Raw genomic sequence first — 24,376 nt, forward strand, 5'->3', positions numbered from 1 at the left:
TTCAACCTGTACACAGTCCTAGTAACAAAATTTTTCATCAGATTTTCTCATTGGAACCCAAAACCCAGTAAGAAATTTTTTCCTTTCTCTGAAAAAAAAAAACCACCTAAAGGAGGTACTTTTATAGTAACAGTTAAGAAGATAGTATTCGATCCTTTAGCATATAATATAGAATCACCGTCAAAGATGTCCTTACCTGCTTCCTTCGATTTAACTCCAGAAGATGCTAAATTATTATTAGCTGCCAACGTTCACTTGGGTTCCAAGAATGTTCAAGTATGTACCGATTTGAAAAATTTTGAAAAGTTTAAGGACTGGTAAAGAATGAAGGGGGAACTGAAGAATGAATGAGTGATGAATGATGAGAAGAGAAGAAAACGAAAGAACGGTCCTTATTTCGACGTTTCAAATGATAAGATGATATACTAACAATATTTTTAGGTTCACAACAAACCATATGTTTATAAAACCAGACCAGATGGTGTTAACGTTATTAACGTTGGTAAAACTTGGGAAAAAATTGTTTTAGCTGCTAGAATTATTGCTGCTATTCCAAATGCTTCTGATGTTGCTGTTTGTTCATCAAGAACTTTTGGTCAAAGAGCTGTTTTAAAATTTGCTGCTCACACCGGTTCTACTCCAATTGCTGGTAGATTCACCCCAGGTAACTTCACCAATTATATCACTAGATCTTTCAAAGAACCAAGATTAGTTGTTGTTACTGATCCAAGAACTGATGCTCAAGCTATCAAAGAATCTTCTTACGTTAACATTCCAGTTATTGCTTTAACCGATGTTGATTCTCCAACTGAATACGTTGATGTTGCTATTCCTTGTAATAATAAAGGTAAACACTCCATTGGTTTAATCTGGTGGTTATTAGCTAGAGAAGTTTTAAGATTAAGAGGTGTTATCCCAGATAGAACTACTGAATGGTCTGTCATGCCAGATTTATATTTCTACAGAGATCCTGAAGAAGTTGAACAAGCTACTGCTGAAGAAGCCAGAGCTGGTGATGCTGAAGAATCTACTGAAGCTCCAGTTGCTGAAGCTGAAGCTGAATGGGACACTGCTGAAACTAATGTTGAAGATTGGGCTGATTCTGGTGTCACTCCTGCTGGTGAAGAAGCTGCTGCTTCTAACTGGTAAGTTATATATTTAAATCATTAAAGTATATATCCTGCTTTTCCTTCTATAATATATATTAAACCCCCGTTTTATCGTTAAAAAAGAAAAAAAAAACTCTCCTTAGGTCAGTTCAGCTGTCTTTATGTTACTATAGTTTAGGTTTTAGTTTTAATATAAAAAAAAATCATATAATCTATTAATATTTAATCTTATATTCATTAAAAAGTTAACTTATTCTAGTTATAGTTATTGTAGTTAACTATTTTTTTTTCAAAGGTTACCCGCAGCTCATCTGCTCAATATAAAAACTCTGCAATCCCATCACCATTTTCCCTACTTCTACTTTCTTCTTTAATTTAGTTACCACGGATAATGCCCTTAAAATCAAATAAAACCTAGTTGATTTTAGTCGCCATGTGTTTACACAGTTTCGTTATATTGTTGGTAATCGTTCTGATCACTTTCAAACAAATGAAATAGACTACTTTCAATGACCCCCTTTCTTTTTTCCAGATACTACCGGGTATTCTTTAAAGGTATTCTTTAAAGCTTACTTTCTATCGGTAGGATTGTTCCCCCATATATTTTGTTTATACTTTTTATGGTTTTTGAAGCATTGTTTGTTTTAATGGGGTTTTCCCAGATCAACAAAACCCGGTTTATCGTGTTTCTTTTCCCCCATAAAATTAGCACTTCATGCCCGGGTTATATTCCCACCCGTAAATGTAACCTTTATACTGCTGTAGTTGTAGCCTCGAGCCTTGTTATCGTGAAGCATTTTTGCTGGAGACGCGAGTTTAAATTCAAAAATACGTGATTCTCGTTTTTTTCGGTTTATCACTAAAACGGGTATGTTTTGTTTCTGGGAGGTTTTAAATGCCGGTTTAATGTATGGAAACTGTTTCAACTTATTATAAATATTTGTTATAAGTCTTATTGAAAGTAGGACTTTGTTAAAAGTATAAGTTTCCAGAGAGTAAGATGAAGCTATCCAAAAAGTTCCAGGAATTTATTTATTCAATAAGTACCAATGATAAATATTCTGAATTTGATTCTAGAAAATCGTTTAATAGAATAAATAAACCTGAAAGTGAAGAAAACCTTCTATATTCCCATCACAATCAAAGCGTAACTGGATTCGGAGGTGGTTCTTTTGGTCTTGAAAATGAACATCAATTTAGTCAACAAATTGATGGCGTTCATGAAGTTAGATTAGCTTGGAGACATATTAAGAATTGGTTAACTAAATACTCGCCCGATTTGAATAGTTCATTATCAAGTCCTTGCACAGTATCCGATTTGAATGATTTTCAAAAAGATTTAGGAGTTAAAGTACCAAATTGTTTGATTGAATTTTTCAAATTAACCGATGGACAATCTAATTTTAATGATAATGGTAGTGGAGGCTTGATATTTGGATTAAAATTAATGTCAATTGATGAAATTGTAGTAATGACAGAGAACTGGAGGAAAGTTGCTAAAAATTTGAATAATGAATTATCCCAAATTAAACTGAATAATAAATTGCAAGAATTGAAAAAATTACAATTAAGTCATAATCAAAATCAATTAAATCAATCCACTTCCGAGAATAAATCTCCTCCAACTCCGATTTCGCCTCTCGGTTCTCATCCGTACTCTGGTCCAACTTCTTCTGCTTCGTCTCTTGATTTGGGCCATCGTTCTTCTCTTTTAACGAATCATTCAGAAAATCATAATGTGAATCATATTAGATCTTCCATCGATTCAAATAATTCAAACTTTCCTAACTTGAAACATTCTCCTTCCTCTTCCTCTGCATCAAATCATATTCCTCAACAGCGTTCAATACCTCCGGATTGTATTCATTCAACTTACGCCCATCCAATGTGGATTCCAATAATAACTGATCAAACTGGTAATTGTATCGGTCTTGATTTGAGCCCTCCTACTACTGGTAATGGGAAATGGGGTCAAGTTATATTATTTGGTAGAGATTTTGATACTAAATATCTTATTGCTGATAATTTTGGTGATTTCTTATTAATTTTTGCTAATGATTTAGAAATGGGCAATTGGTCAATTAAAAAATGGAATGAAAATGATGGTGATGATATGTTTGGTTCAGAGGGTGAATTGATTTTCATAAATAAAGTGATAAATGATAATAATAATCATAAAAGTAATGGTAATGGAGAGGAATTATCCTATTTAGAAGTTTTGAAAAATAGATCAATTAAAAATTGGCTTAATAAATTGAATGATGATTCAAAACAAAATGATGATATAAAAATTTTAATTAAAGATTTGAAAAGTAATCTGAATAACTTAAATGATTTAGACTCGATCAATTTAAACTCAATCGATGATTATATAAATAGTAACTTGACTAATATCGACGACTTAAACAAATCAGAATTGCCTTTAAAAAATCATTCAAGAAAACTGAGTGTTCCTTCCGTCAAAAGTCCTTTATCAAATGAAGTCGTCAATAAAGAAACTAATTTAGATAATAATTTACTAGATAATATCATAGAAGATGAAGACTCGGGTAATGAACTACATGATGAGTTAGATAACGATCGTGACTCTAAGAAATACCTGACAAGAATATGAAATTCAATCTATTAAAGTTGTCTATCCTTTTATCTTTTTCTTTTTTTTCTTTTTTTTTTTTATTGGCTCTTACAAAAGTTATTCATAAATATCTATACAATAATGTAAAGTTTACCAAATAATTCTTTGTATAAGATCTCCTTCACTTGCCCACTTGAACTCGTAGCTAAAGAAGACAAAAAACAAAATCGAGTTAATAAGCATGTTCCAATAAAATTCAAATAACTGGCTTGAGTCTTGTTGAGGCTTACTAAAAATACGGAAAAATATAAATGGCACAATGTAATATCTCGGTTCGAATAATGGTGAAGGAATAATTGTAAGGATTGTACCGGCGACAAACGTGATTATATTCATAGGATTTAAGAGACCACTGGAATTTAAAATCTCAACTATACTCCATAATGAAAAATGATATAACGGTACAGTAACAATAAAACTCATGGGATGTTTCAACACCTTTCTATAGATGTAAAATGTATAATGTCTGTTATCAGCCAACAAAAATGGATGAACAATGGTATAGTTATCAATAATGTATTTGATCAAAGTAAACGAAATGACTGTAATAACAAGATTCAATCCGTAATTACCAAGAACTGTAAATCTTGCGTATTTCTTCAAATGGTTTACTGACAACCAAAGCGGCAAAGACAACCCAATTATAAAAGTAAAACAGTAAAATACTTGAACTAGATGTAACCCAATAGTATGGTTATCTTTATCTCCAAAAGCTACCCCACCATTCTTCTTAATGAATATAGCAAATAACACAATATTTGCAAAATATGGAAGCGTTAAATACCAATCATTGAAGAATTGCTTAACAAAACTAACAAAATTGCCAACAATTGAGCCGTCCGTTTTAGAGCGTTCTCCAATAACAAGTGACATTACAAACGCAATCCAAATAATGTTAGTTTGTCTGAACCATAAACTAACGAACGCAAGTATTCCACTTAATGCAATATTAACGTGCAAGTCCTTAAATACTGGAGTAACTCCAAGTACTAATGATGCCAATATAAGAATGCTTGCCCATACGTCAGTATAGAAAAGAAAGTAGTAAGGGAATATCAAGGGAATCGTTATAACATTCAAGATCCAAAAACTATAATTACTGTTTTTCTTCAATAACCAAAGAAAGAAGGGGAAAGCAACAAGTCCCCCAACCAAGTTCAAAGATCTCAATATGTTCTTATCTGCACATATAGCATCCAAGCTGGAAGAATTCATCCCAATCACCCGTATCAAGTTGGTATAAGCAAACCCTAACAAATATAACCCTGGAGGAGTTGTGATCTTATTATCCCATTCGTCAAATCTATAGTCACAGTAAGTTTGACACTGGCGTAAATGGAAAATTTCATCGATAAATGGTTCCGTAACTCGAAGTGCAACTAATCGATATATAATAGCACTGGTTAGTATCAAAAACGACACTAAGATGTATTGGAGATTACCCATTTTCCAGAAGCACCACCCTAATACCTTCCACAGCTAGGCTTCTGATTCAATGGAGCAAATTCTATGGTCAAAGCTAGATCAAATGGAAAACGTGTAGGAAAAAACATGAAAAATCATCAACAACTCTCATTTTGCTGCTCACACTAATTTTTTAATAGTTGCAAATTACTTAAAACACAAATAAAACCACCATTTCCTAATACTTCTTTCTATATCACCAACGCCTTGCTATTAAGTCTTGCCTTGTATTAAGAAGAGAGTACTTGACCAAAGCCATTATATATCGGTAGTCCTGATTTTTTTTGGAATTTATGGTGGTTTTTTAACAATTTTGAATGAAAAGCTACTTTGGCGTTTAAAAGGTCATAGTTAGATTCAATACAACTCAACAAAATGAAGAAATCTTTCCAAACACAGTTAACTGGCTCTCCGGTGTCCAGTAGTCGTTTCATTCCTTTTTCATCTTCTCCGCTGACATATAAACACAGCACTGACTCCGTTGGTACAAGTGGTTCTCCCATTTCCGACTCAGTTGTTGATCTAAGCTTACGTGAAGATATGATGTTTGTACAAAGTGATTCACCGTCGTCTACGTTGAATGATGGAACAAGCGACTCTCTCTTGTCTATTAGTTCAGGTGGTAGAGAAGGATCGGTTTCTAAGAAATCAAGTGGCACTTCGCCAACCAGTCCTCACCATCAAGCGATTGCCCAAGCACTTGGATACGAGCAGATGGGTAGAGTTCTTAAGTTTACCTCACATAAAAGAGCGAAGAACGGGTCGTCATCATCAATTAGCTCTGGATGTTTAGAAGGCTCGAATATCGTTAATATATTGAATCAACATTCATTAACCCCACTAGTATCTAGCAAAGCCATGAAGAATGGAGAAAAATCGTCAGTCAACTCCTCCGAGCAGTTGAAAGATGTGGAGGTGTTAATGGCTTCTAATATACTACAAGCACCAGGATTGAGGAATGATTTCTACTCCAATCTCGTTTCGTGGTCTCCTCGAACCAACAAAGTCTTGGTGGGTTTGGGCTCTAGTGCTTATGTATGGTCGACCGATAACTCTGTTGCTAAGATTGAGTACTCTCCCCACTGTGTCACTGTTTGCGTATCTAGTTCTCAAGGGATATATTCGATAGTTACGACAGCAAATGGTAATATATTTATAATAAGCCAGGTTACAAATAAAGTATTGAAAGTCTTCAGTCATAATAGTTGTGTTTATGTTGTTCAATGGGTACCGGGGGCCAATCTGTTTTTACTTGGGGATGAATTAGGAGTAGTAACTTATTTTGATATAAACGAATCAAAACCTGGTATAATATCATCGTTATCAAAGATCAGTAAACTAGAATGCCATAGACAACAAATTTGCGGTATATAATACCCAGATGATTGAACCTCACATCTATTTACTAACATTGAAATAGGAATTCAACTCAATATGAATAATACAGAAGTAGCCATTGGCGCCAATGACAATTGCTGTACAGTGTGGGATATCACTGATAAATTCAAGCCCAGCTTAAAGTTTATTCTCCCCCATTCAGCGGCAGTTAAAGCAATGGCCTATTGTCCATGGACCAAATCATTATTAGTCACTGGAGGTGGTACAAAGGATAGAAATATTCGTTTTTGGCATACCTCTTCCGGAACACTATTAAGCAGCCATTATACAAAGGGCCAGGTCACCTCACTTCATTGGTCGATTTTCCGAAAAGAAATCGTGGCTACCTATGGGTTTGGTGATAGTGACTCTCCCTTGATATTAGCAAAATATTCGTATCCCAATATGGCTCCATTACTTATAGTTCCCGCCTCCCCCAGCTTAAGAATACTAAGTGCTTCCACTTCTCCAAATAATGATTCAATCTGTGTTGCAACAAACGACTCTACAGTCCGGATGTATAAGCTTTGGAACCTGAGCCACGAGCTAATCTCAAATCCTATTGGGTTGGGCTCGGGCATCTATGGAAGCAGCTTAATTGATCTACACGAAGGAATGGGCCATACTGGTGATACCATAAGGTAAAGCTAGCTAATCTGATAATTACATAGCTTAATAACTCTCAGCTTAATACACAGCTCTCCATCTGAACCCCACGAAGCTTCACCTTAGTCTTCCGACCGTATTACAGAACGATTCGAAGCATTGTTGCCTTCTAAGAATGTTAAGAACCTTTTTTTGTGTCGATGAATAATTATTGTTCAGCCCTAAGTCGTCTTGACAAACCGTCCCAAGAAAACACCCAGCTGAACTAATTCCACTAGTGTTCCACTAGTGTTCCACTATTCTTCCACCAGACTTTCACCAGCTCTGGCCCGCTCAAGATGGCTTTTGGCCCCATGTCATCTCTGCCAAAGCTTCGCCCTGGGGAAAAGTGCAAAAATGGTCGCAGCAAAAACTACAAAAATAAAATGCAGCATAAAAAGCACTAACAAAAGTAAAAAAAAAAAAAAATTAAAGAGTAATAATAGAATTACAGACTAAAAAAAAAAAAAAAGTTTAAAACCGGGAATGATTTATAAATGCTCCTTCTTTTCCGATCGTTTAGCTCTTTTTCAATCAGTTGTCTTACAAATTGATCTGATACCCAAGGTTCAACTCCAAGATGTCTGCTGCAACGATCAAACATTCTCTTGCCACGATCAAGACCGAGCTTGAGTTCTTGAATGACTCCCAGGTTATCACGGATGCTCTTTACGATAAGTTAATGGGGGCACTTCCACCCAAATATATTGCTGGTATGGAAGCTTATGATGTTGATAAGTTAGGAGGAAGCACTCCGGCAACACCAGCAACCCCGGCAGCTGGTGTTTCGACTCCATCGTACGATGCTAGATCTGCACCACCCCCAGCACCCCAACAATCAAATGTTGGCAAATTAACTCAAGACTTATCAAATACTACAATCGGAGCACCACCAGGTGCCCCACCACAACCACCACGTTCCCAGGAAGCAAAGCCATTGGGCTACTGCAAAGCTTTATTTGATTACCAGGCCCACGAAGCCGATGATTTGAGTTTTAAGAAGGATGAAAAATTGGCGGTTCTCGAACATTTATCAGAAGATTGGTGGAAAGGTTTCAAGCAAAATGAAGGCCCAAATAGAGCTGGTGTTTTCCCATCGAATTATGTTAATGTGATTTCTCAGCAAGAGTTTGAATCAAGCGTTTCAACCCGCTCAGTTCCACCTCCACCTCCTCAAATCAATGAAAAGGCTACTTATTCGCCAACGGCTTATTCTGCACCTCCACCGCCACCTCAATATGACCAATACCAACCTCCCCCTCAAGCACTTCAACCACAACCTCTGTATGGCGGATACGCTCAATACCCTCCTCCATCTACTAACTATTACCAACAACCTCCACCACAGCAGTATCAACCTCTGCCTCAACCCGCTCCACAACAAACTGTTGTTGAACAACCTCAAGAACAATCTACCATGAGAAAAGTTGGTGGTAAGTTTGGTAACGCTGCCATTTTCGGGGCTGGTGCCACTCTTGGTGGGGATCTTGTCAATTCCATTTTTTAAAATCTGTTTCATTTCTTCAATAGCTGAAAGCGTTTGACTGTTTTTTTTTTTTTTCTACTTTCCTCTTGTTTCCTAAAGAATAATATTCATTTAACTATGTACAACATTATAATATTAAAATATATAAACCAGAGTAACTGTTCACTGTAATCCTCACTTACGACCATCAGCAACGGTGTTCAACAATAAAGTGTCGTTATCCAATAAGATTCTATTTGGAGATCTTGCTAAGATGGAAGCAATTTCTCTGGCAGTATCCAATCTTTTCAATTCAACATAATCTTTAGACTTCTTGATGGCTTCACCAACCAACTCTGCGGACTTGGCTTCACCAGCAGCTTTAACAACCAATTGTTGTTTTTCTTGTATAGCTTTATCAACAACAAAGGCAGCTCTTTGAGCATCTTGTTGAGCAATTTGTTTTGCTTCAACTGCTGCGCTAAATTCTGGAGAAAATGTCATATAAGTTAATGAAACATCATCTAATTCGATATTGAATTTAGCTGCACGACGAATCAAATTATCTTTAACTAATCTAGAAACTTTTTCTCTTTGAGTAATTAATTGGGATGCATTAAATTGTGCAATAACTGATTTTAAAACTTCATTAACAATGGATGGTAAAACTTTTTCATCATAATCAGCACCTAAAGTACGGTAAATGGATGGTAATTGGAAAATATTTGGTTTAAATAAAACACGACAAGTAATATTAACCATTTGTAAATCTTTAGTACCAGTTAATGAAGCAACATTTCTAGGTTTAGCACGTACATCAAATACAATTGGTCTTTGGAACCACGGAACAAGAAAATGTGTCCCTTCATTATATATGGTTGGCTGAACCCCGTTAAAACGTGAATATATAATGGCTCTTTGACCACCATCAACATTAAATAAAGTATTTTGAGCAAAAAGGGCCAAACCTCCTAAGGCAATTAACCCACCAAACCCAGCAAAAATCCCTCCTGGCGATGGTCCTCCAGCTGGTCTTGGGGCTTGTTGTGCTCTGCGTCTCAATTGTTCTGCTAGCTGTTTCCACTGTTGATCACTCATTATGGCTCTTGGATAAGAATCACTTCAACAATTATCGTTGGGGTACTTATTATGACTTTCAACTGAGTTAAGTTTGAAAAAAAAAAAAAAAGTCGTTTGCCTCCCTAAAACAACAGAAATGTCGCGCAGCGTACCACGCGACATTCTTACTGCAAAAATTAAATATCCATTAAGCTATACAAATCTATATAAATATCACGACGGAACACCTTCATAGTCATGGTCTTTATAGTATTCGTTAATCACGCGCTTCCAGTGCCTTTTACGGTTGGTCTGTACTGGATTAACCCTAAGGAATTTCTCAAGAAACCATAAAGATAGAATGAAAACGGCAACGATAAAACTTGGGGCAACAAGCTTAGCCAAAGTCAGCCTCGTGATTGTTTTTTGGTAAGGACATTCAGCGTAGGGACCACCAGAAACGAAACAGTCGGTGACGGTCACGTCATTAACATCAATCCACACCGGATAACTAATATTCTTCTGATCGATGTAATGTAGTAATGATAGCATCTCTATACTCAGTCTGGGAACACCAAAACTGTACTCTTCAGGGCAGGTACCCTTTTTATAAGCTTCAAAATACTCCTTGTGCCTGTCTGCATTTATGAACCAATCATTGGGAGAGCTTTTGTGTTTGCAAGCATAATTATAAGAACCGTAACAATTAGCTAGTTTCCAACCATCAGGGAATACTGCCACGCATTTATAAGCTCTTTGTCTTGGATCGCTGGGGTCATTAGTGTTGTCGGTATCATTCGAAGCAATGCTGCTGTTGCCATCATCACTATAACCATAAAGTTTATCGTCATTTTCTTCGTCACTATCGTAGTCACTGCTGTCCGTTGGTTGTCGTGGTTGATCAACAGCCCACGACCAAAAGACTAAGTCGGAAAAAGTATCAATTGTTCTGGCTAATTTCGAAGTATAATTACCTGGGGTATTAGACAAATCATACTTGGTGGAATTTAATATTGGCGAAAGTCCACATCTGACATAATCTGCAAAACTATCATTGGTAAATTCATGGTCATTATCATCAACGATGAATCTGGAATGCTGATTGAGAGCCAAGTCATCAAACTCATCAAGAGATGCATAGTCTGTCATTATGCTATCACAAAAATCGGAAACACTTTGATTTTGAGTAGACACAAATACCGAGCTGAAATCAGATATATCCTTTCCATCACGAAAGAAAATATTTTTCCGGTCATTACTTGAAATATTATAAGTTCTGTTAGTCTTTTCCAACTCATTATTCATCACAATTGCTAAAGTACGTTTATAATTAGAGAATAGGAAATTTTCTAGTGTAGGAAAGGTACCGTCAGTTGAGTTATAGAAATTGCTATCACCACTATCATTTTCATCCTCGCTTTGGGAAGCAGTGTTTTCAAAATCCTTCAAATTAGTAGGAGTGTACAAGTAAGTACTTAAAGGACTGATAGTATCATTCAAAGAGGAATTCCCTAGTGAAAGATAATCCGAAGGTTGAGATGTATAAATAGAGCTATCTGGACCTGTCTTCTTGGAAGAATTCCCTTTAGGCTTTGCAATATCTTCATAAGAAATGGATTTCAAATTAAATAAAACTTGAATAATATTAACATCCATATTAGTATTTGTACGAGACAAATAATCTTCAATGACATTCATCAAATGTTGTGTCGTCAAACCCGGCTGGCATTTGTATTTTCCACCCTTCCATATTACATCAACTGTGTCCAGCAAGTTGTTAGTAACATTTGATGGGAATGGTGCTGGACATAGTTGCCATTTTTCAACAAACTCATTCCAATATAAATCCACCATTATTGTTTGTATACTCAGACTCAACAACATCAATACCAGCGATAATGCCTCATGATTATATCCTTCGTTCTCAAAAACTAACCGATTCAATGATACTCCGAATGTAGTCAACTGATCTATTGGTATTGGCCTAGAAATATCTCTTTGAGATCGAACCGCAATCTCCTGTTGATCTGAGAGAAGCCAATCAGCTTCGGCATACGGAATATTAAATGCAATTAAAGCTAGTAGAAGAAGCTTTCTCATAAGGATTATAGCCCTCATTTCCATTTCATGATCTCTCCAGGTTTGTTTGGGTATTCATTCACTGGCTAAATTGTATTTTTTTAGTGAGATGAAGTCAAAAAAATGTTTATTCGTTTTGTTTTGATCTCAAGTTCGAAGAATTATACATCCGCTTCGTGGAGCCAAGTTCGAAGACCTTTCCAAGTAAAAGCTACTGTTATGTCCTGCTCTCTTGAACACACTAGGGAGTCAGTGGAGCGAATGCTATGCGGGTTGAACGCTCAGCAAAAGAAGGCGGTGACTGCTCCTGCTAGTGGGAGGTTGCAAATTATCGCTGGTCCTGGTACTGGAAAGACAACTGTGCTTATATCTAGAGTTGCATATCTTTTGCTTTACGAAGGAATATCTGCAAAAAAGATAGTGGTGACCACATTTACTAAAAAAGCGGCTAATGAAATGATAGAAAGGCTATCTGAACTTCTTCGAGGAACTGGGATAAACGCGTCTGATCTCATCATTGGGACATTTCATAGTATATGCTTTAGGATTATCAAAACATACGGGCTGAAGATCCAAAAGGAAGACTACTCGATTGCAGACGAAAGGGATAGCAACTCAATTCTTCTGGAAGTGCTTCAAAACCTCAATAGTAGAGACTTAGAAATGTTTTCGAGACTTCCCGATAAAGATGTTGATATCTTCAAATCAAGTAGAGAAGAGAAAAAGCATCACGGTTACGATGTGAAGAAAATCAAAAAGCATATATCCAAATTGAAGGCCCATGGGATAATCTCCAAATCTTATAGTGGCAGTCCAGACTGTAATTTATTTCTTTCATGCATTTACACAGAATATGAGGTTCGAATGAACCAAAATCGTTTGTTAGACTTCGACGATTGCTTATTATGCTGTCATTCTATAATCTCCAAGTTTCCTGTCCTTAATTTTGTTGAACATGTGTTGGTCGATGAATTTCAGGATACTAACGAGATCCAACTCCAATTAATGTATGAATTTGCTCGTGGTCACCCTACTATAAAAAACTGTCAAAATAATGTAACTATAGTTGGAGATCCAGATCAAAGTATTTATGGGTTTCGAGATGCTCAAGCTGTTAACTTTGAAAAAATGAAATCTACTTATAAAGACTGCAAGACCATCTCGTTGATAGAGAATTATCGATCAACTTCTGAAATTTTGAATTTATCAGAATCGATTATGAGACAACAAAATAAAAGAGTCGTTAAGAATTTACAATCACAGATGAAAGCCCATTTCCCAATCATTCATTCTAATATGAGCTCTCCAGAGAATCAAGCTAAGTGGATAAGTTGTCAAATCAAGTATTTCATGGCTTTACCAAATTCAATTTTCAAATACAATGATATTTCTGTTTTGGTAAGAGCAGCCTACCAAACTAGAGTAATTGAAAATGAGTTTGTTAAAAATGGTATTCCGTATATGATGCTTAAAGGTAAGGCGTTCTGGGAGCGTAAAGAAGTAGCTGCGATTCTTGATTATTTAAGAGTCGTTGCAAGTCCTAATGATAGAATGGCATACTTAAGAACACTTGTATTCCCCAAAAAGAGTCTAGGGGAGAAGTCGATTGAAATCATCAATGAAAAACTCGAAAAGCTAATTACAAATGACCTCCTCACTCAGCATCAGCTTCCAAATGCACCCAGGCCAACGATTCATTTATTTTTGAAAACGGTAGCCTCTACTCTAAGCTCTAAGCTCCAGCTGGTTGTTAATAAGCATTTGGACTTCATAGAAAATTGCAGATCTATGTTGGAATCGCTCAATAAAACTTCCAATAATAATGATGCCGCAACGAAAAGGCTGGTTGGCGACTTATTTGATAAAATCTACGAAAAGTCGGGTCTTAAAGCTGAGTTCGGGATGGAAGAGGACCGAGAGTTGAACATTATGGAGGTGAAAAGGCAATTTCTTGATTTTGAACCTCCCTCAAAAGAAAATGAATTGTCCACATATATTGGTGGTAATGAAGAAGAGAAGACTAAGAACGATGAAAATATCTTATCACAATTCATTGAAGCAATAGGATTATTCGAAAGCGATAATCAAACCGGATTGCAAAATGAGGAGAGTGCTGAAACTGATAAAGGAAAAGTTATCTTATCTACAATTCATGGGGCCAAAGGTTTAGAATGGCCGATTGTGTTTGTTCCTGGTTTATCAGAAGGTATCTTGCCTGCCAGTTTTGCCATGGGACCAGAAGACGAAGACTCAATAAATGAGGAAAGAAGATGTTTCTATGTAGCCACTTCGAGAGCTAAAAGTTTACTACTTCTTTCTTCATATTGTGAAGAATTCGGTAAATGGGGCCGGAAACCAGTGTCAGAAGTTTCACGGTTTATCAAGGACTTCACTGGGAAAGAAAACTTCAAGCCCAACGCCATAAGCATATTCAAGAAAACCCCTTTAGTCGACCTTTATTCTATCATGAAGAAAGACTTACCTCTGTTCGACGTGGCTACTTTAAACCGAAAATTTGAAAAATTGATTGATTCAATCGAGGAAACCGAACCTCAAGAAGACATTACAGAGACACAGCAACCAGCTACAGCAGGTTTTACATCTGCCAAAACTAAAAAAGAAGAAGACACTCTAAACAGCACTGAAGGAAAAGGTCCTAGCAACAAATTCAAGAGACATAGACCCACGCCAAACATAGATTCATTCATCAGAAAAACTAGTACGGCCCCAGTCAGTATGACGAAAAGCTCATCCACTGCATCAAATAAAGCCCCACCCTACATACCCTCACGTAAAGCACCTGCCTACATACCCCATAGGACTCAAGTGAAGCCATCCACTTGCACCACCGGTTCGACAGCTTCCACTAAAAATAAAGCACCACCATATATTCCTGTTAGACGTGCCCCAGCTTATATTCCTCGGCGTAATCGTGGTTAGCACCAATATACTCGATTCATCACAATTTTGGCCAATGTAGATACCTACTCCCTTTCCAAGACCCTGTTTGGAATATTTTTCAAAGAGCTTCTGTCACCAACTCTTTGCATTGACCGTATCTCTTCGGCTTCTATCCCGTCTCAACCTTACCGGGGGTGGCTCGTAGTCCAACAAAGCCTGGACGTTTCATTTACCGGCTTGAGAGTGTCAAATAAGCTTTCGGGGCCATCTCTTCAACGTATTCTCGTAGAACTTCATTAGATGAAATTCGATAGTAAGGCAAAAGATGCTGCAAAAAATCACTCGTTTGTCGTGTCTTTGTCAGAACTACTGAAAAACAAAAAAATCAAAATAAACAAAAGACGGTAACCACGCTTGTTTAGGACAAGATGCAAACATAATTATCATAGTTTCATCAAAAGAAACTAACGGCACAGAAGACTATTAACAAGAGACGAGCTTCCTGCTGCAAGTATTACAAAAATGTGATGTGGGTAAGGTGTGTTATTCGTAGTGAATGAGCGAAGGATTAATTACCGCAAATTTTCAAAAAAAATATTTGGCCATGTCTTCATGGGGTAGGAGCAGAGAGCAAGAAAGCTACATCTACTATACTAGAAAGACAGAAAGCATTTGAGAGAGCAAGCCAAAGGTGGCTAGTGAGCAATAAGAATCAGGGAAACAAAGAGTAGAAGTTCTGGAAGCTCTGTACTTAAAACTATATTGGGAAATGAATGGAAGAAACATAAGAATATGGCGTTTGATCCAATGTTGCATTATATTGTTTTCCTTTATTGTAATTTCCAGAGGAATTCTTCTCTTGCTTTAAACTGGTTAAAGAAGTCATGGTGCATCTAATAAACAGCGTGAAATGTTATCTCTTGCATGAATCAATAAGTTCTCTTATTATTTTTTATAGAATTAGATCATTCTATTTCAAAGGCAAGCCAGCTGGTATTCACCTATTGCAAGTATTAAAAATTATATAATGCTTGGAGCCCCCAACGAAACGAATGACGTTGCTTGAACCTGTAATTCAATATAATTCTAAAATGGTTTATTCTAAGTCAAGCTCACCAAAATTTACCGTATTTAGTGATAATACTAAAAATAAAGACAAAACGGTTTCTAGATCATCGCCTAATTCACAAAAACATCATCAACCATGTAAAAATCATATAACCAAGACCCCTAAAACGAAAAAATCGACTAGAATAATAATAGCATCACCAACTGATAAATTATTCTCTCCGTGTCTGAAAAAATTGGCTATTCGTCATAAAAACGACAAGGTTTTGGATCTCACCAGAGTTCGTAAATTAAGAGGCAACCTCTTAAATGATTTGACTCAACTCAGTTTCGAACAAGACGTTTAATGGCCTACAATAAAGATGATAAAAAAATGGTTTCATTAGTGAAATTGGTAAAAAAACCAACTTATATAAAGATGAAAAGTAGGGAGAAGTGAAAAGGGAAATAATCTCTTTTTATACACATTTTTAGGTTTATTTGATCCTTAGATTAGTTCATCTTCCCCTTTCAAGCTAAGAAAAGACTTCCAGCAAAAGCCCAATAGATGAATAGGAAGATGAAACAAGGATAAAAAAGAAGAATTGAATAAGAAAAACACACAGCTTTAAATTTTTTTTTTTTTTTTTAAAAAAAAAAGGTTCACTGAAACAACACTTATTTAGTAATGTTGAAACTCCATGGGAACGATAAATGAACGTTTTTATCATCATCGACGAATTTAGTGACTGCACTAAAGTTACCTCTAGCTAAAAGACCAGAAGGAGCTTCAACTTCAGTGAAAGTTCTTTCATAGTAAGGTTTATCCTTAGTATTTGGAGCATAAGATCCAAGAGGTTCTTCTAATTTTTCAACTCTAATACCAGATTTCTTAACTGAATGCAAATATTTCAAACCAGTTATGATTTCGTGTTGAACTCTAAACTTAACTGATAATTGATAAATAGATTTTTCTTTAATATCAAATTTAATTTCTTTACCGGCAATTGTATTACCATTAGCATCTTCCAAATTAATAACAACTGGATCCAAGTTTTGATCTGGGAAATGTAAAGCCATCTCCACAATAACAACCTTACGTGAATCACCAGCTTTCACTGGATAAGCATTAGCGTCGTCACTTAACCCAAGTGAAGCTTTCCATTTAGCCAAACTTTCATCTTCAGCATCTAATTTGGTATATTCGGCAATAGTTTTCTTTTCACCAACGGTATACCCTTCAACGGCTTCAGGAACCAAATCATCATCATGGTGAGCGGTTGGATTATTAGAAGACATCTTAAATTATATAGAATTAACTTTTAGTAGATCAAATAGAAAAAAAAAAAGACAAAAAAATAGTAACGGTTTTTATTTCAAAAGGAAACGAAGTTGAACGTTAGTTATATTTCGATCAATTGATTCAAATAGTGATGATCTTGTTCTTTTTGTTCAATATTATGATGATCAATAAGAAGAAAGAAGAGAATATTCTTTCGTAATTGAAAACACACTAAGTCTACACGTCTATATTTTTTTCTTCACACGCCGTTTTCTCTCTCTTTTTTATTTTTGTTATTTGATTTTGCACAAAATTATGCTGCCTTTACAACCTTTGGGATCATTTCATTGATAGTTGTATTGTATCCAACTATTGAATGTAAGGGCTGAAGATAGACAGGCTGGAAAGCATGCTGGAAAGCAAGCTTTCAGAGGATGACTATGCCATGGCAAGTCAGTATGTAAAACAAAAAGCTCAAAAATGAAGGCAAAATGACAAAACAATTAGACGAGAAACACGATCGTTTATTGGACGCCAACAATCTAAGTTAACGATCATTAAGTCATAAATGAAAGGGTTATTTTCGTCTATCCAACGTCATTTGTTTTACGCTTGTATACCCTGAAAAAGATTCGGTGATCTACAAGTAAGAGTGGAAAAAGATGTCAAGAAAGAAATATATTTTATATACAATGAAAACATGAAGTGTTTTCATGGGTTGGATTGGTTGGTGTCGTGAGAAGAATCATCTGTTGCATGTCTGTAGTTGTAGTTGTTGTTGTACCGATTCTTATGGTTGTTCACGTATGATCTCTTGTTGTACTTGGATTGTGAGTTGTAGTTCTTATAGGACAGCGAGTTATTTTTCTCTGGAAGGATGATGTATGGGTTATTAAGGAGTTTTCTTTCAGTTTCCTGATCATATGGGGACCCTCCGTAATTGTTGTAGTTCCGATGGTGGTGGTTCTGGTGATTTTGATGATTTTGATGATTTTGATGATTTTGATGATTTTGATGATTTTGATGATTTTGATGATTTTGATGGTTTTGGTGATTTTGATGGTTTTGATGATTTTGATTATGACGATAATGACCAGCCAGTCCTTGATACCTGTGGTTATTGTGACTGTTTTTATTGTTAGCACCTCTTACGATAGACCCGTGTCTTGTGTTTGGACTTGATTTGGCATATTGATTATTGAGTGCTGATGGTATCATTGGTGGGGTTTGATAGAAACTCTGTCCAGCCGGCATGATATATGGAATCATTGGTGCCGGAGGAGGAGGAGGTGGTGGTGGAGGACCTGCTGCCGATGCTGCGGCTGCGGCTGCAAATTGTTGTTGCATGTACTGCTGGTAATGAGGATGATGGGGTGGTAATTGAGGCGCTAATCCAGAGTGCACTGCTGGACTATACTGACCATATGGGCCATTGGCCATCGGTGGTATTGGTGGGAACCCAATTGGCATCATTGGTAATCCGGCTGGTAGACCTTGCACAGGAGAGGCTGGTATTTCCACTTGAAAGTTACCATATATTGGTGGTGCAACTGGTGGATTCGCACCAGTATTATTGGGATTGAATCTATAATAGTCAGAAGTGTCAATACTTGATTCAGACGTTCCTTCGCTGCCACTTTCCGTGGTAGCATCAGTATTTGAGCCATTGTCGTCTTCATCTTCCCTTTCATCATCTTCATTACTTTGGTTATTTTCCTTTTCATTTTGAAATATTTGTTCACGAATTTTCATGTATAATGCTTCTTTCAGAGCTCTTTCAGATTCTATATTGGATGAATCTTCAGCAGATAACGGAGACGTAACCCCCTGGTCCACCGATGGTTCTGAGTCATTCTCTTTTACCGAACCATCCTGTATGGATTCAGAGGTAGTATTAGATGCTGAGATAGAAGATTCTGATGCTAATTCAGAAACTGATGCTGATGCTGATGTGGAATTTGATGCTTGTCCTTGAACCGATGGTGATGGGGAGGCAGATGTTGACCTTTTCTTCATCAACATTTTTGGTTTAACTGGAATACTTTGATTCACCTCACCCACTTTATTTACAGAGTTCCCTTGTGAAATTGGATTCAGTTGAACATACTCAGATATTTTTACAAACTCACCTTCGTCATCCTTAATCTTACCATCCAATTTCTTCAAAAATGCCCCATAATTAACTTCTGGCAGGAAACTTGCTACTATTTCATTCGAAGTGTTATTCCAGTGTTCTAATTGATAATACTGGCATAATTGGTGACTTAATAACCTGAAATATGAGTTCTTTAAATAAACTGCTTGAATAACGTATTCGGCCTTGCCAGTACCATTATCCATCTGACCTAATTCTCCATTCAGGGTTTTTTGTTTCTGTTGTTGTTGATATCTTTTCATGCTTAAAACAGTTTTTTTCATAAAAGATATTAAATCTTTCTCTAAATGCAAAAGGAACAACCGCTCCTGCAGCTTCAAAACTGCCGTCTTGATCGATGATGGAATCTCTGACATCGTAATTACCTCCTCTTAAGGGTCGACAACCTATCTTGGCGGTTTTAATCAGCTTTTTATATCTTTTTGACAGTTGATGTCTATTCTCTTTTTTTTTTTTTTTTTTTTTTTTTTTTTTTTTCAGTGAAGTTTTTTTCTCTTCTTTTACTGATTTTTCAGTAGATGCTATTACTCTTTCTATTTCCTAGCTCCTTTGAGAGGTATTTCAAAGACAAACAGTAGCTCTCTTTTACTTGAGCTACCTCTATCATAACAGACAAACACCGTCTCAATTTCAAGCGCATTCACCTGTAGTTCAAGGTGTCCTCAAGTAGAACTGGTAAGCTGGATCAAAAAGATTTGTACTGATGTACGGATCTGTTGATAATTCGGAATAAAAAAAATCCAAGTTTATTTAGTTGGCGGAAAGGTCAACGATACTTTTCGAAGATTGTCTTATATACTGATCGAACACTGAATCGCCAGGTCAGCATATAATCAGCATCTTTTTCGACGTGTCATCAAGCCAGTGAAAGAAGGAATTACCTAGAATGAGTGGTTCGGACGACGTATGTATACATGGTGGCAATCATTGATGGAGCTAGATACTAACTTGAATGTACAGATTAGAGCTAAGAGACTCGCTAGATTAGCAGCACTAGGAGGCGGTAGTAACAGCGGTAGTAACAGTAATAATAACAGTGGCAGTAGTGTGAATTTGAATGCTAACAGCAGCAATTCGTCGATTCCGAAGTCCAAAACTACACCTACGCCTACACCTACACCAGCACCTACACCAGCACCAATTGACCGTTCAGGGCCCAAAGACATGGAGGTAGCAAGTGAGACACCATCCAAACGTAAGTCGGCCGATTCAAGTGCAATTGAAACTTCAAAACCTAAAAAAGTTTCTGAAAGCTTATCGCCCGAAGTGGAAGTGTCGAATTGGCTCAAATATGAAATTGAAGATATATTCGTTGCTACAATTGAAACCCATAAGACAGGGTTGGTATACTTGCCTTCATTGGCCAGTGAAGTTGAGTCGGATCAAAAGGGCTTATTGACGTCTGCTAATTTAGAAAGTTTATTTATGGAAATTTTAACAGAATTGGGTATACCAAGCAAATTTTCATCTTCAATTGAATACTTATTTCACATATATACTAGAAGTTTTCAATTGAAAAGAATATTACCAAAGAAAGATGCAACTTACGATTTGAAAAATTCGGTACTCAATGATATTATCAATTTTTCTTGTTCATATAGTCTTATAAGTTTTCAAGTTCCTGATATGTTTGCTGATAATGACTTGAGAGGCTCAATTGACTTATTTGTCAATAGACAAGATTCGATGAGTCCATTTTTGGTTGATATAGTCAAACAAGCAATTAATCAAGAAGCTTTAGTCGAGTTATTAAACATTATATTACCAAGTCTTAGTGCAAAATTATATCAAATTAATTTAAATGACTCAGCCTACTCAAATTACTTATCCCTTTTTGAGAGTCTAGTACTGATTAAGCCAGTTGCTGCAGTATTTTCCAAAATTGACGGATTTCAACCTCCTAATTCAAAAGATGGTCTCGATTATGAAAACAAAACTCTTTTGGGCCCCTTATTAAGATTGTCACCATTGATTGATTCCGTTGGTACTTACTACTTTTCAAATGATGTTCAGTCCATCTCCAGAGTTCAGCTAAACTCAATCTATCAATCAATTCAAAATGAATACAAAGTTGTTATTGATAGATTGTTTTTCATTATTGATAAATTAGTAAGAGGTTCAACAGAAACTCGTCAAGACTTATTAAAATGGCTTGCTGGTTTAGTCAATGCTAGTCATTTGAGAAGAGGTAGTCATGCTGATTTTTCAAAGTTAGCCTCGCATGGATTCATGTATAATATTTCAATTATTTTAATTAAATTAAGTTTACCATTTTTGGAATATCCAACATATTCAAAACTTGATAAAATTGATTTCGATTATTTTACTAAAAACAAACTTTTGGATATAAGCGAAGAGTCAAGAGTTAATTCTTCTATCAAGGAAGCTGATGAATATGTTAAAGAACATTCAAATTTATCAGATCCTAATTTTATTAGTGAATGTTTTTATTTAACTTTGACTTATCTTCATTATGGTATCGGGGGTATATTTATCAATTATGATCGTTTAAAGCAACAAATCAAACAATATGAAGAGAGAATACAACAAATTGAACAAGAAACAAACTCAAGAGAACCAATGATGGCACATATGTTAAGAGGGCAGTTACCAAGATTCAAGTCGGGATTGAACTCTTTAAGGGTATTAAAGAATGCAATTCAAGCGATTTTCAATTTCAAATCGATGAATCTCGAAATATTTGATTTTATAATTGGATCCACCACATTTATTACCAAATTAATTGATCCAAGTCACGAATATCCTACCAAGAAGTTATCAATTCCAATTTTCAAGATTAGTAAAGTTTCCGAATTGGATGATCATGATTTTTTAAAGACCAAAACCCCAAAACCATGGAAATATTATCCAGAATATGTTTTAGAAGGAATAATCAATTATTGTAAATTCATGACCAAGTTTCCTGAAAACCCATTAATATTTAATAATGAAAAATTATCAAGTTTTGTTGAATTTGCAATAATTTTATTAAGATGTCCAGAATTAATTGGTAATCCACATATGAAAGCTAATTTGATTGAGGTTTTATTTTTTGGATCATTACCTTTAAGTAATGGAGACCCAGGATTTATGACATCAATTTTCAATGATAATAAATTAGTTGTTGATAATATATTATATTCATTACTTGACTTTTATGTTATGGTTGAAAAAACTGGAGCATCATCCCAATTTTATGATAAGTTTAATAGTCGTTTTTATATTTCAGTCATATTAGAAACTTTGTGGACCAACGATATATATAGAAATCAATTAACTGATTATTCCCATAATAATGTTGATTTTTTCGTTAGATTTATTGCAAGAATGTTGAATGACACAACTTATTTATTGGATGAAACATTCAATGAATTGAATTCAATTCATAATTATCAAGGAGAATTAACCAGAAGATCAAATGGAATAGCTGGAGATACTGAAGAGTACGGAACTGATGAAGAATTAAGCGGGAATTTATCAAGTTCTGAACGTAAAGCCAAATCATATATGGGATTAAGTAATAAAACGATGGAATTATTTAAATTATTTACTAAACAAGTACCATCAGGCTTTGTATTACCAGAAATTGTCGATAGATTATCTGGTATGTTAAATTATAATTTATCAATAATGGTTGGACCCAAATGTTCAAATTTAAAAGTTAGCAATCCCGAAAAATATGATTTCGAACCAAAGAAAATCTTGGGAGATTTATGTGAAATATATTATAATTTATCAAATGAAAGTAAGTTTTTAGTTTCAATTGCCAGAGATGGAAGATCATTTAACTTGAAATATTTCATTAAAGCTCATGATATTTTAATGAAGAAGACATTTATTAATGCTACTATTCTTGATAAATTTTTAAAATTTGGACAAGAAGCAGAAATACAACGCCAAAATGATGAAGATGAAGAAGTTGAATTAGGAGAAATTCCTGATGAATTTTTAGATCCATTAATGTTTACATTAATGGAAGATCCAGTTATATTACCAAATTCAAAAATGAGTATTGATAGATCCACCATCAAAGCCCATTTATTGAGTGATTCAACTGATCCATTTAATAGAGTTCCATTGAAATTAGAAGATGTTATTGAAGATACTGATTTGAAAGAAAAAATTAATCAATGGAAATTAAGTAAAAAAGCCCCAGTTGAAGATATTGAAATGAAGGATTAAATAACATTTACATAAAATAATAAATTATTAATAAAATTACATTAAAAGATACGGAAACTAAATATGTATTAAAGACATGATAATTATTTAAATGAATCTTTTTTAAGCTTTAATAGCATACTTTCTTTGAGGGAAAGCAATTCTTTGTTTTCTAGCTTTTAAGGTGATTTTTTTAGCTTCATTTTTAGTTAATTGTCTTCTAATAGCTCTGGTCTTTTTAGCTCTTAAATCTTTTGGTTGGTATTTTTTACCACTGTAGAAGTTACGAACATTTTCTCTTTGGTTAGCGTTAATAACAGTTAAAACACGAGCAATGTTTTTTCTGACAGTGTGGATTCTTGGTAAAGAAGGTCTTTGTAATTTTTGAACTTTCAAGTTAGCTAATTCTTGTTTTAATTCAACTAATTGAGAGTCTAATTGATCCTTAGATTTGGTTCTTAATTCAAAAGTTTTGATACCGGCCTAAAATCGTTAGTATTATATTCTATTATATCAATGTACGTGGGCCATTAGTGTCCTCCTTCACTCGGTACTTCGTTCTCCTGTTCTTCCTTAACTCATTATTCAGGTCCATCATGTTTCTTCATTCCCTCCAGTCTCCATTCATCTGGTACAACAGTACGGCCAGCAAGCACTGCGAGCTAGCACGGAGAGACATGCTGTTTCCCACGTCATTCTTTCATCGTCACATACCATTTTTGATGAATCTATTGCGTATGATATAAAAACCACTAAATGTTAATGTATTAAAATTTTCACTAATGAATTTTTTTCTTCTTCAGTTTTTTCCCTAAGCAAAACGAGCAGAGATTTTTTTTTTTCAGCTTTTTTTTTTGTTTTGGCTGTCATTGTTTGTGTGCAGGTTTGATGGCCACAGTTTGCAGTTTGAGAATTGCGGGTTGCGGGTTGGGGTAGTCACATGACTTTATTTCGAGGCGCTAACAAAAGTCCAGGGCTGGAGCCCTAAATGATTCGA

The 24,376-nt window shown here is 35.4% G+C and overlaps 14 protein-coding genes across 14 annotated transcripts; 8 read left to right on the plus strand and 6 right to left on the minus strand.

The window, feature by feature from the left end:
* Positions 1–186: 186 nt before the first annotated feature.
* On the plus strand, positions 187–1,149 carry YST1 (40S ribosomal protein uS2; the record flags this gene model as incomplete). Its single annotated transcript, XM_020222301.1, has 2 exons — positions 187–276; positions 442–1,149. 2 exons carry the CDS (start codon positions 187–189, stop codon positions 1,147–1,149), a joined length of 798 nt encoding a protein of 265 aa, XP_020075519.1.
* A 960-nt stretch (positions 1,150–2,109) lies between these two features.
* SMI1B (Smi1bp) lies at positions 2,110–3,723 on the plus strand (the record flags this gene model as incomplete). Its single annotated transcript, XM_020220196.1, has 1 exon — positions 2,110–3,723. The coding sequence occupies one exon, from the start codon at positions 2,110–2,112 to the stop codon at positions 3,721–3,723; it is 1,614 nt and encodes a 537-aa protein (XP_020075520.1).
* A 111-nt stretch (positions 3,724–3,834) lies between these two features.
* DIE2 (dolichyl-P-Glc:Glc(2)Man(9)GlcNAc(2)-PP-dolichol alpha-1,2- glucosyltransferase) lies at positions 3,835–5,190 on the minus strand (the record flags this gene model as incomplete). Its single annotated transcript, XM_020218764.1, has 1 exon — positions 3,835–5,190. One exon carries the CDS (start codon positions 5,188–5,190, stop codon positions 3,835–3,837), a length of 1,356 nt encoding a protein of 451 aa, XP_020075521.1.
* A 197-nt stretch (positions 5,191–5,387) lies between these two features.
* On the plus strand, positions 5,388–6,757 carry HYPBUDRAFT_214490 (uncharacterized protein). The gene has a single exon (XM_020223076.1). The coding sequence runs from the start codon at positions 5,584–5,586 to the stop codon at positions 6,580–6,582; it is 999 nt and encodes a 332-aa protein (XP_020075522.1). The 5' UTR covers positions 5,388–5,583; the 3' UTR covers positions 6,583–6,757.
* Positions 6,166–7,338, plus strand: HYPBUDRAFT_153292 (WD40 repeat-like protein). The gene has a single exon (XM_020221465.1). It carries the CDS (start codon positions 6,643–6,645, stop codon positions 7,228–7,230), a length of 588 nt encoding a protein of 195 aa, XP_020075523.1. The 5' UTR covers positions 6,166–6,642; the 3' UTR covers positions 7,231–7,338.
* A 540-nt stretch (positions 7,339–7,878) lies between these two features.
* On the plus strand, positions 7,879–8,790 carry PIN3 (Pin3p). Its single transcript, XM_020221466.1, has one exon. It carries the CDS (start codon positions 7,913–7,915, stop codon positions 8,735–8,737), a length of 825 nt encoding a protein of 274 aa, XP_020075524.1. The 5' UTR covers positions 7,879–7,912; the 3' UTR covers positions 8,738–8,790.
* A 100-nt stretch (positions 8,791–8,890) lies between these two features.
* PHB2 (prohibitin subunit) lies at positions 8,891–9,793 on the minus strand (the record flags this gene model as incomplete). The annotated part of the gene is made up of 1 exon (XM_020220197.1): positions 8,891–9,793. The coding sequence occupies one exon, from the start codon at positions 9,791–9,793 to the stop codon at positions 8,891–8,893; it is 903 nt and encodes a 300-aa protein (XP_020075525.1).
* Positions 9,794–9,961: 168 nt separating this feature from the next.
* Positions 9,962–11,894, minus strand: HYPBUDRAFT_153294 (uncharacterized protein). The gene has a single exon (XM_020221467.1). The coding sequence runs from the start codon at positions 11,876–11,878 to the stop codon at positions 9,989–9,991; it is 1,890 nt and encodes a 629-aa protein (XP_020075526.1). The 5' UTR covers positions 11,879–11,894; the 3' UTR covers positions 9,962–9,988.
* Positions 11,895–12,094: 200 nt separating this feature from the next.
* On the plus strand, positions 12,095–14,227 carry HYPBUDRAFT_110989 (DNA helicase; the record flags this gene model as incomplete). The annotated part of the gene is made up of 1 exon (XM_020218799.1): positions 12,095–14,227. A coding segment is annotated over one exon (2,133 nt), but the record flags the coding sequence as incomplete, so codon positions are not given.
* Positions 14,228–15,668: 1,441 nt separating this feature from the next.
* Positions 15,669–16,240, plus strand: HYPBUDRAFT_214527 (uncharacterized protein). Its single transcript, XM_020223077.1, has one exon. It carries the CDS (start codon positions 15,787–15,789, stop codon positions 16,147–16,149), a length of 363 nt encoding a protein of 120 aa, XP_020075528.1. The 5' UTR covers positions 15,669–15,786; the 3' UTR covers positions 16,150–16,240.
* Positions 16,241–16,459: 219 nt separating this feature from the next.
* Positions 16,460–17,080, minus strand: RDI1 (Rdi1p; the record flags this gene model as incomplete). Its single annotated transcript, XM_020222300.1, has 1 exon — positions 16,460–17,080. The coding sequence occupies one exon, from the start codon at positions 17,078–17,080 to the stop codon at positions 16,460–16,462; it is 621 nt and encodes a 206-aa protein (XP_020075529.1).
* Positions 17,081–17,726: 646 nt separating this feature from the next.
* FGR44 (Fgr44p) lies at positions 17,727–19,632 on the minus strand. The gene has a single exon (XM_020221468.1). The coding sequence runs from the start codon at positions 19,401–19,403 to the stop codon at positions 17,775–17,777; it is 1,629 nt and encodes a 542-aa protein (XP_020075530.1). The 5' UTR covers positions 19,404–19,632; the 3' UTR covers positions 17,727–17,774.
* A 472-nt stretch (positions 19,633–20,104) lies between these two features.
* On the plus strand, positions 20,105–23,400 carry HYPBUDRAFT_6867 (ubiquitin-ubiquitin ligase; the record flags this gene model as incomplete). The annotated part of the gene is made up of 2 exons (XM_020223613.1): positions 20,105–20,122; positions 20,179–23,400. 2 exons carry the CDS (start codon positions 20,105–20,107, stop codon positions 23,398–23,400), a joined length of 3,240 nt encoding a protein of 1,079 aa, XP_020075531.1.
* Positions 23,401–23,502: 102 nt separating this feature from the next.
* On the minus strand, positions 23,503–24,096 carry RPL35 (60S ribosomal protein uL29; the record flags this gene model as incomplete). The annotated part of the gene is made up of 2 exons (XM_020220198.1): positions 23,503–23,862; positions 24,094–24,096. 2 exons carry the CDS (start codon positions 24,094–24,096, stop codon positions 23,503–23,505), a joined length of 363 nt encoding a protein of 120 aa, XP_020075532.1.
* Positions 24,097–24,376: the final 280 nt, after the last annotated feature.

The sequence above is a fragment of the Hyphopichia burtonii genome, assembly GCF_001661395.1.
Source record: "Hyphopichia burtonii NRRL Y-1933 unplaced genomic scaffold HYPBUscaffold_5, whole genome shotgun sequence".
NCBI lineage: Eukaryota > Fungi > Ascomycota > Pichiomycetes > Serinales > Debaryomycetaceae > Hyphopichia > Hyphopichia burtonii.

Coding starts and splice junctions, on each gene's coding strand:
- HYPBUDRAFT_214490 (XM_020223076.1), top strand. CDS start 5,584: ATGAAGAAATCTTTCCAAACACAGTTAACTGGCTCTCCGGTGTCCAGT.
- HYPBUDRAFT_153292 (XM_020221465.1), top strand. CDS start 6,643: ATGAATAATACAGAAGTAGCCATTGGCGCCAATGACAATTGCTGTACA.
- PIN3 (XM_020221466.1), top strand. CDS start 7,913: ATGGGGGCACTTCCACCCAAATATATTGCTGGTATGGAAGCTTATGAT.
- HYPBUDRAFT_153294 (XM_020221467.1), bottom strand. CDS start 11,878: ATGGAAATGAGGGCTATAATCCTTATGAGAAAGCTTCTTCTACTAGCT.
- HYPBUDRAFT_214527 (XM_020223077.1), top strand. CDS start 15,787: ATGACGTTGCTTGAACCTGTAATTCAATATAATTCTAAAATGGTTTAT.
- FGR44 (XM_020221468.1), bottom strand. CDS start 19,403: ATGGATAATGGTACTGGCAAGGCCGAATACGTTATTCAAGCAGTTTAT.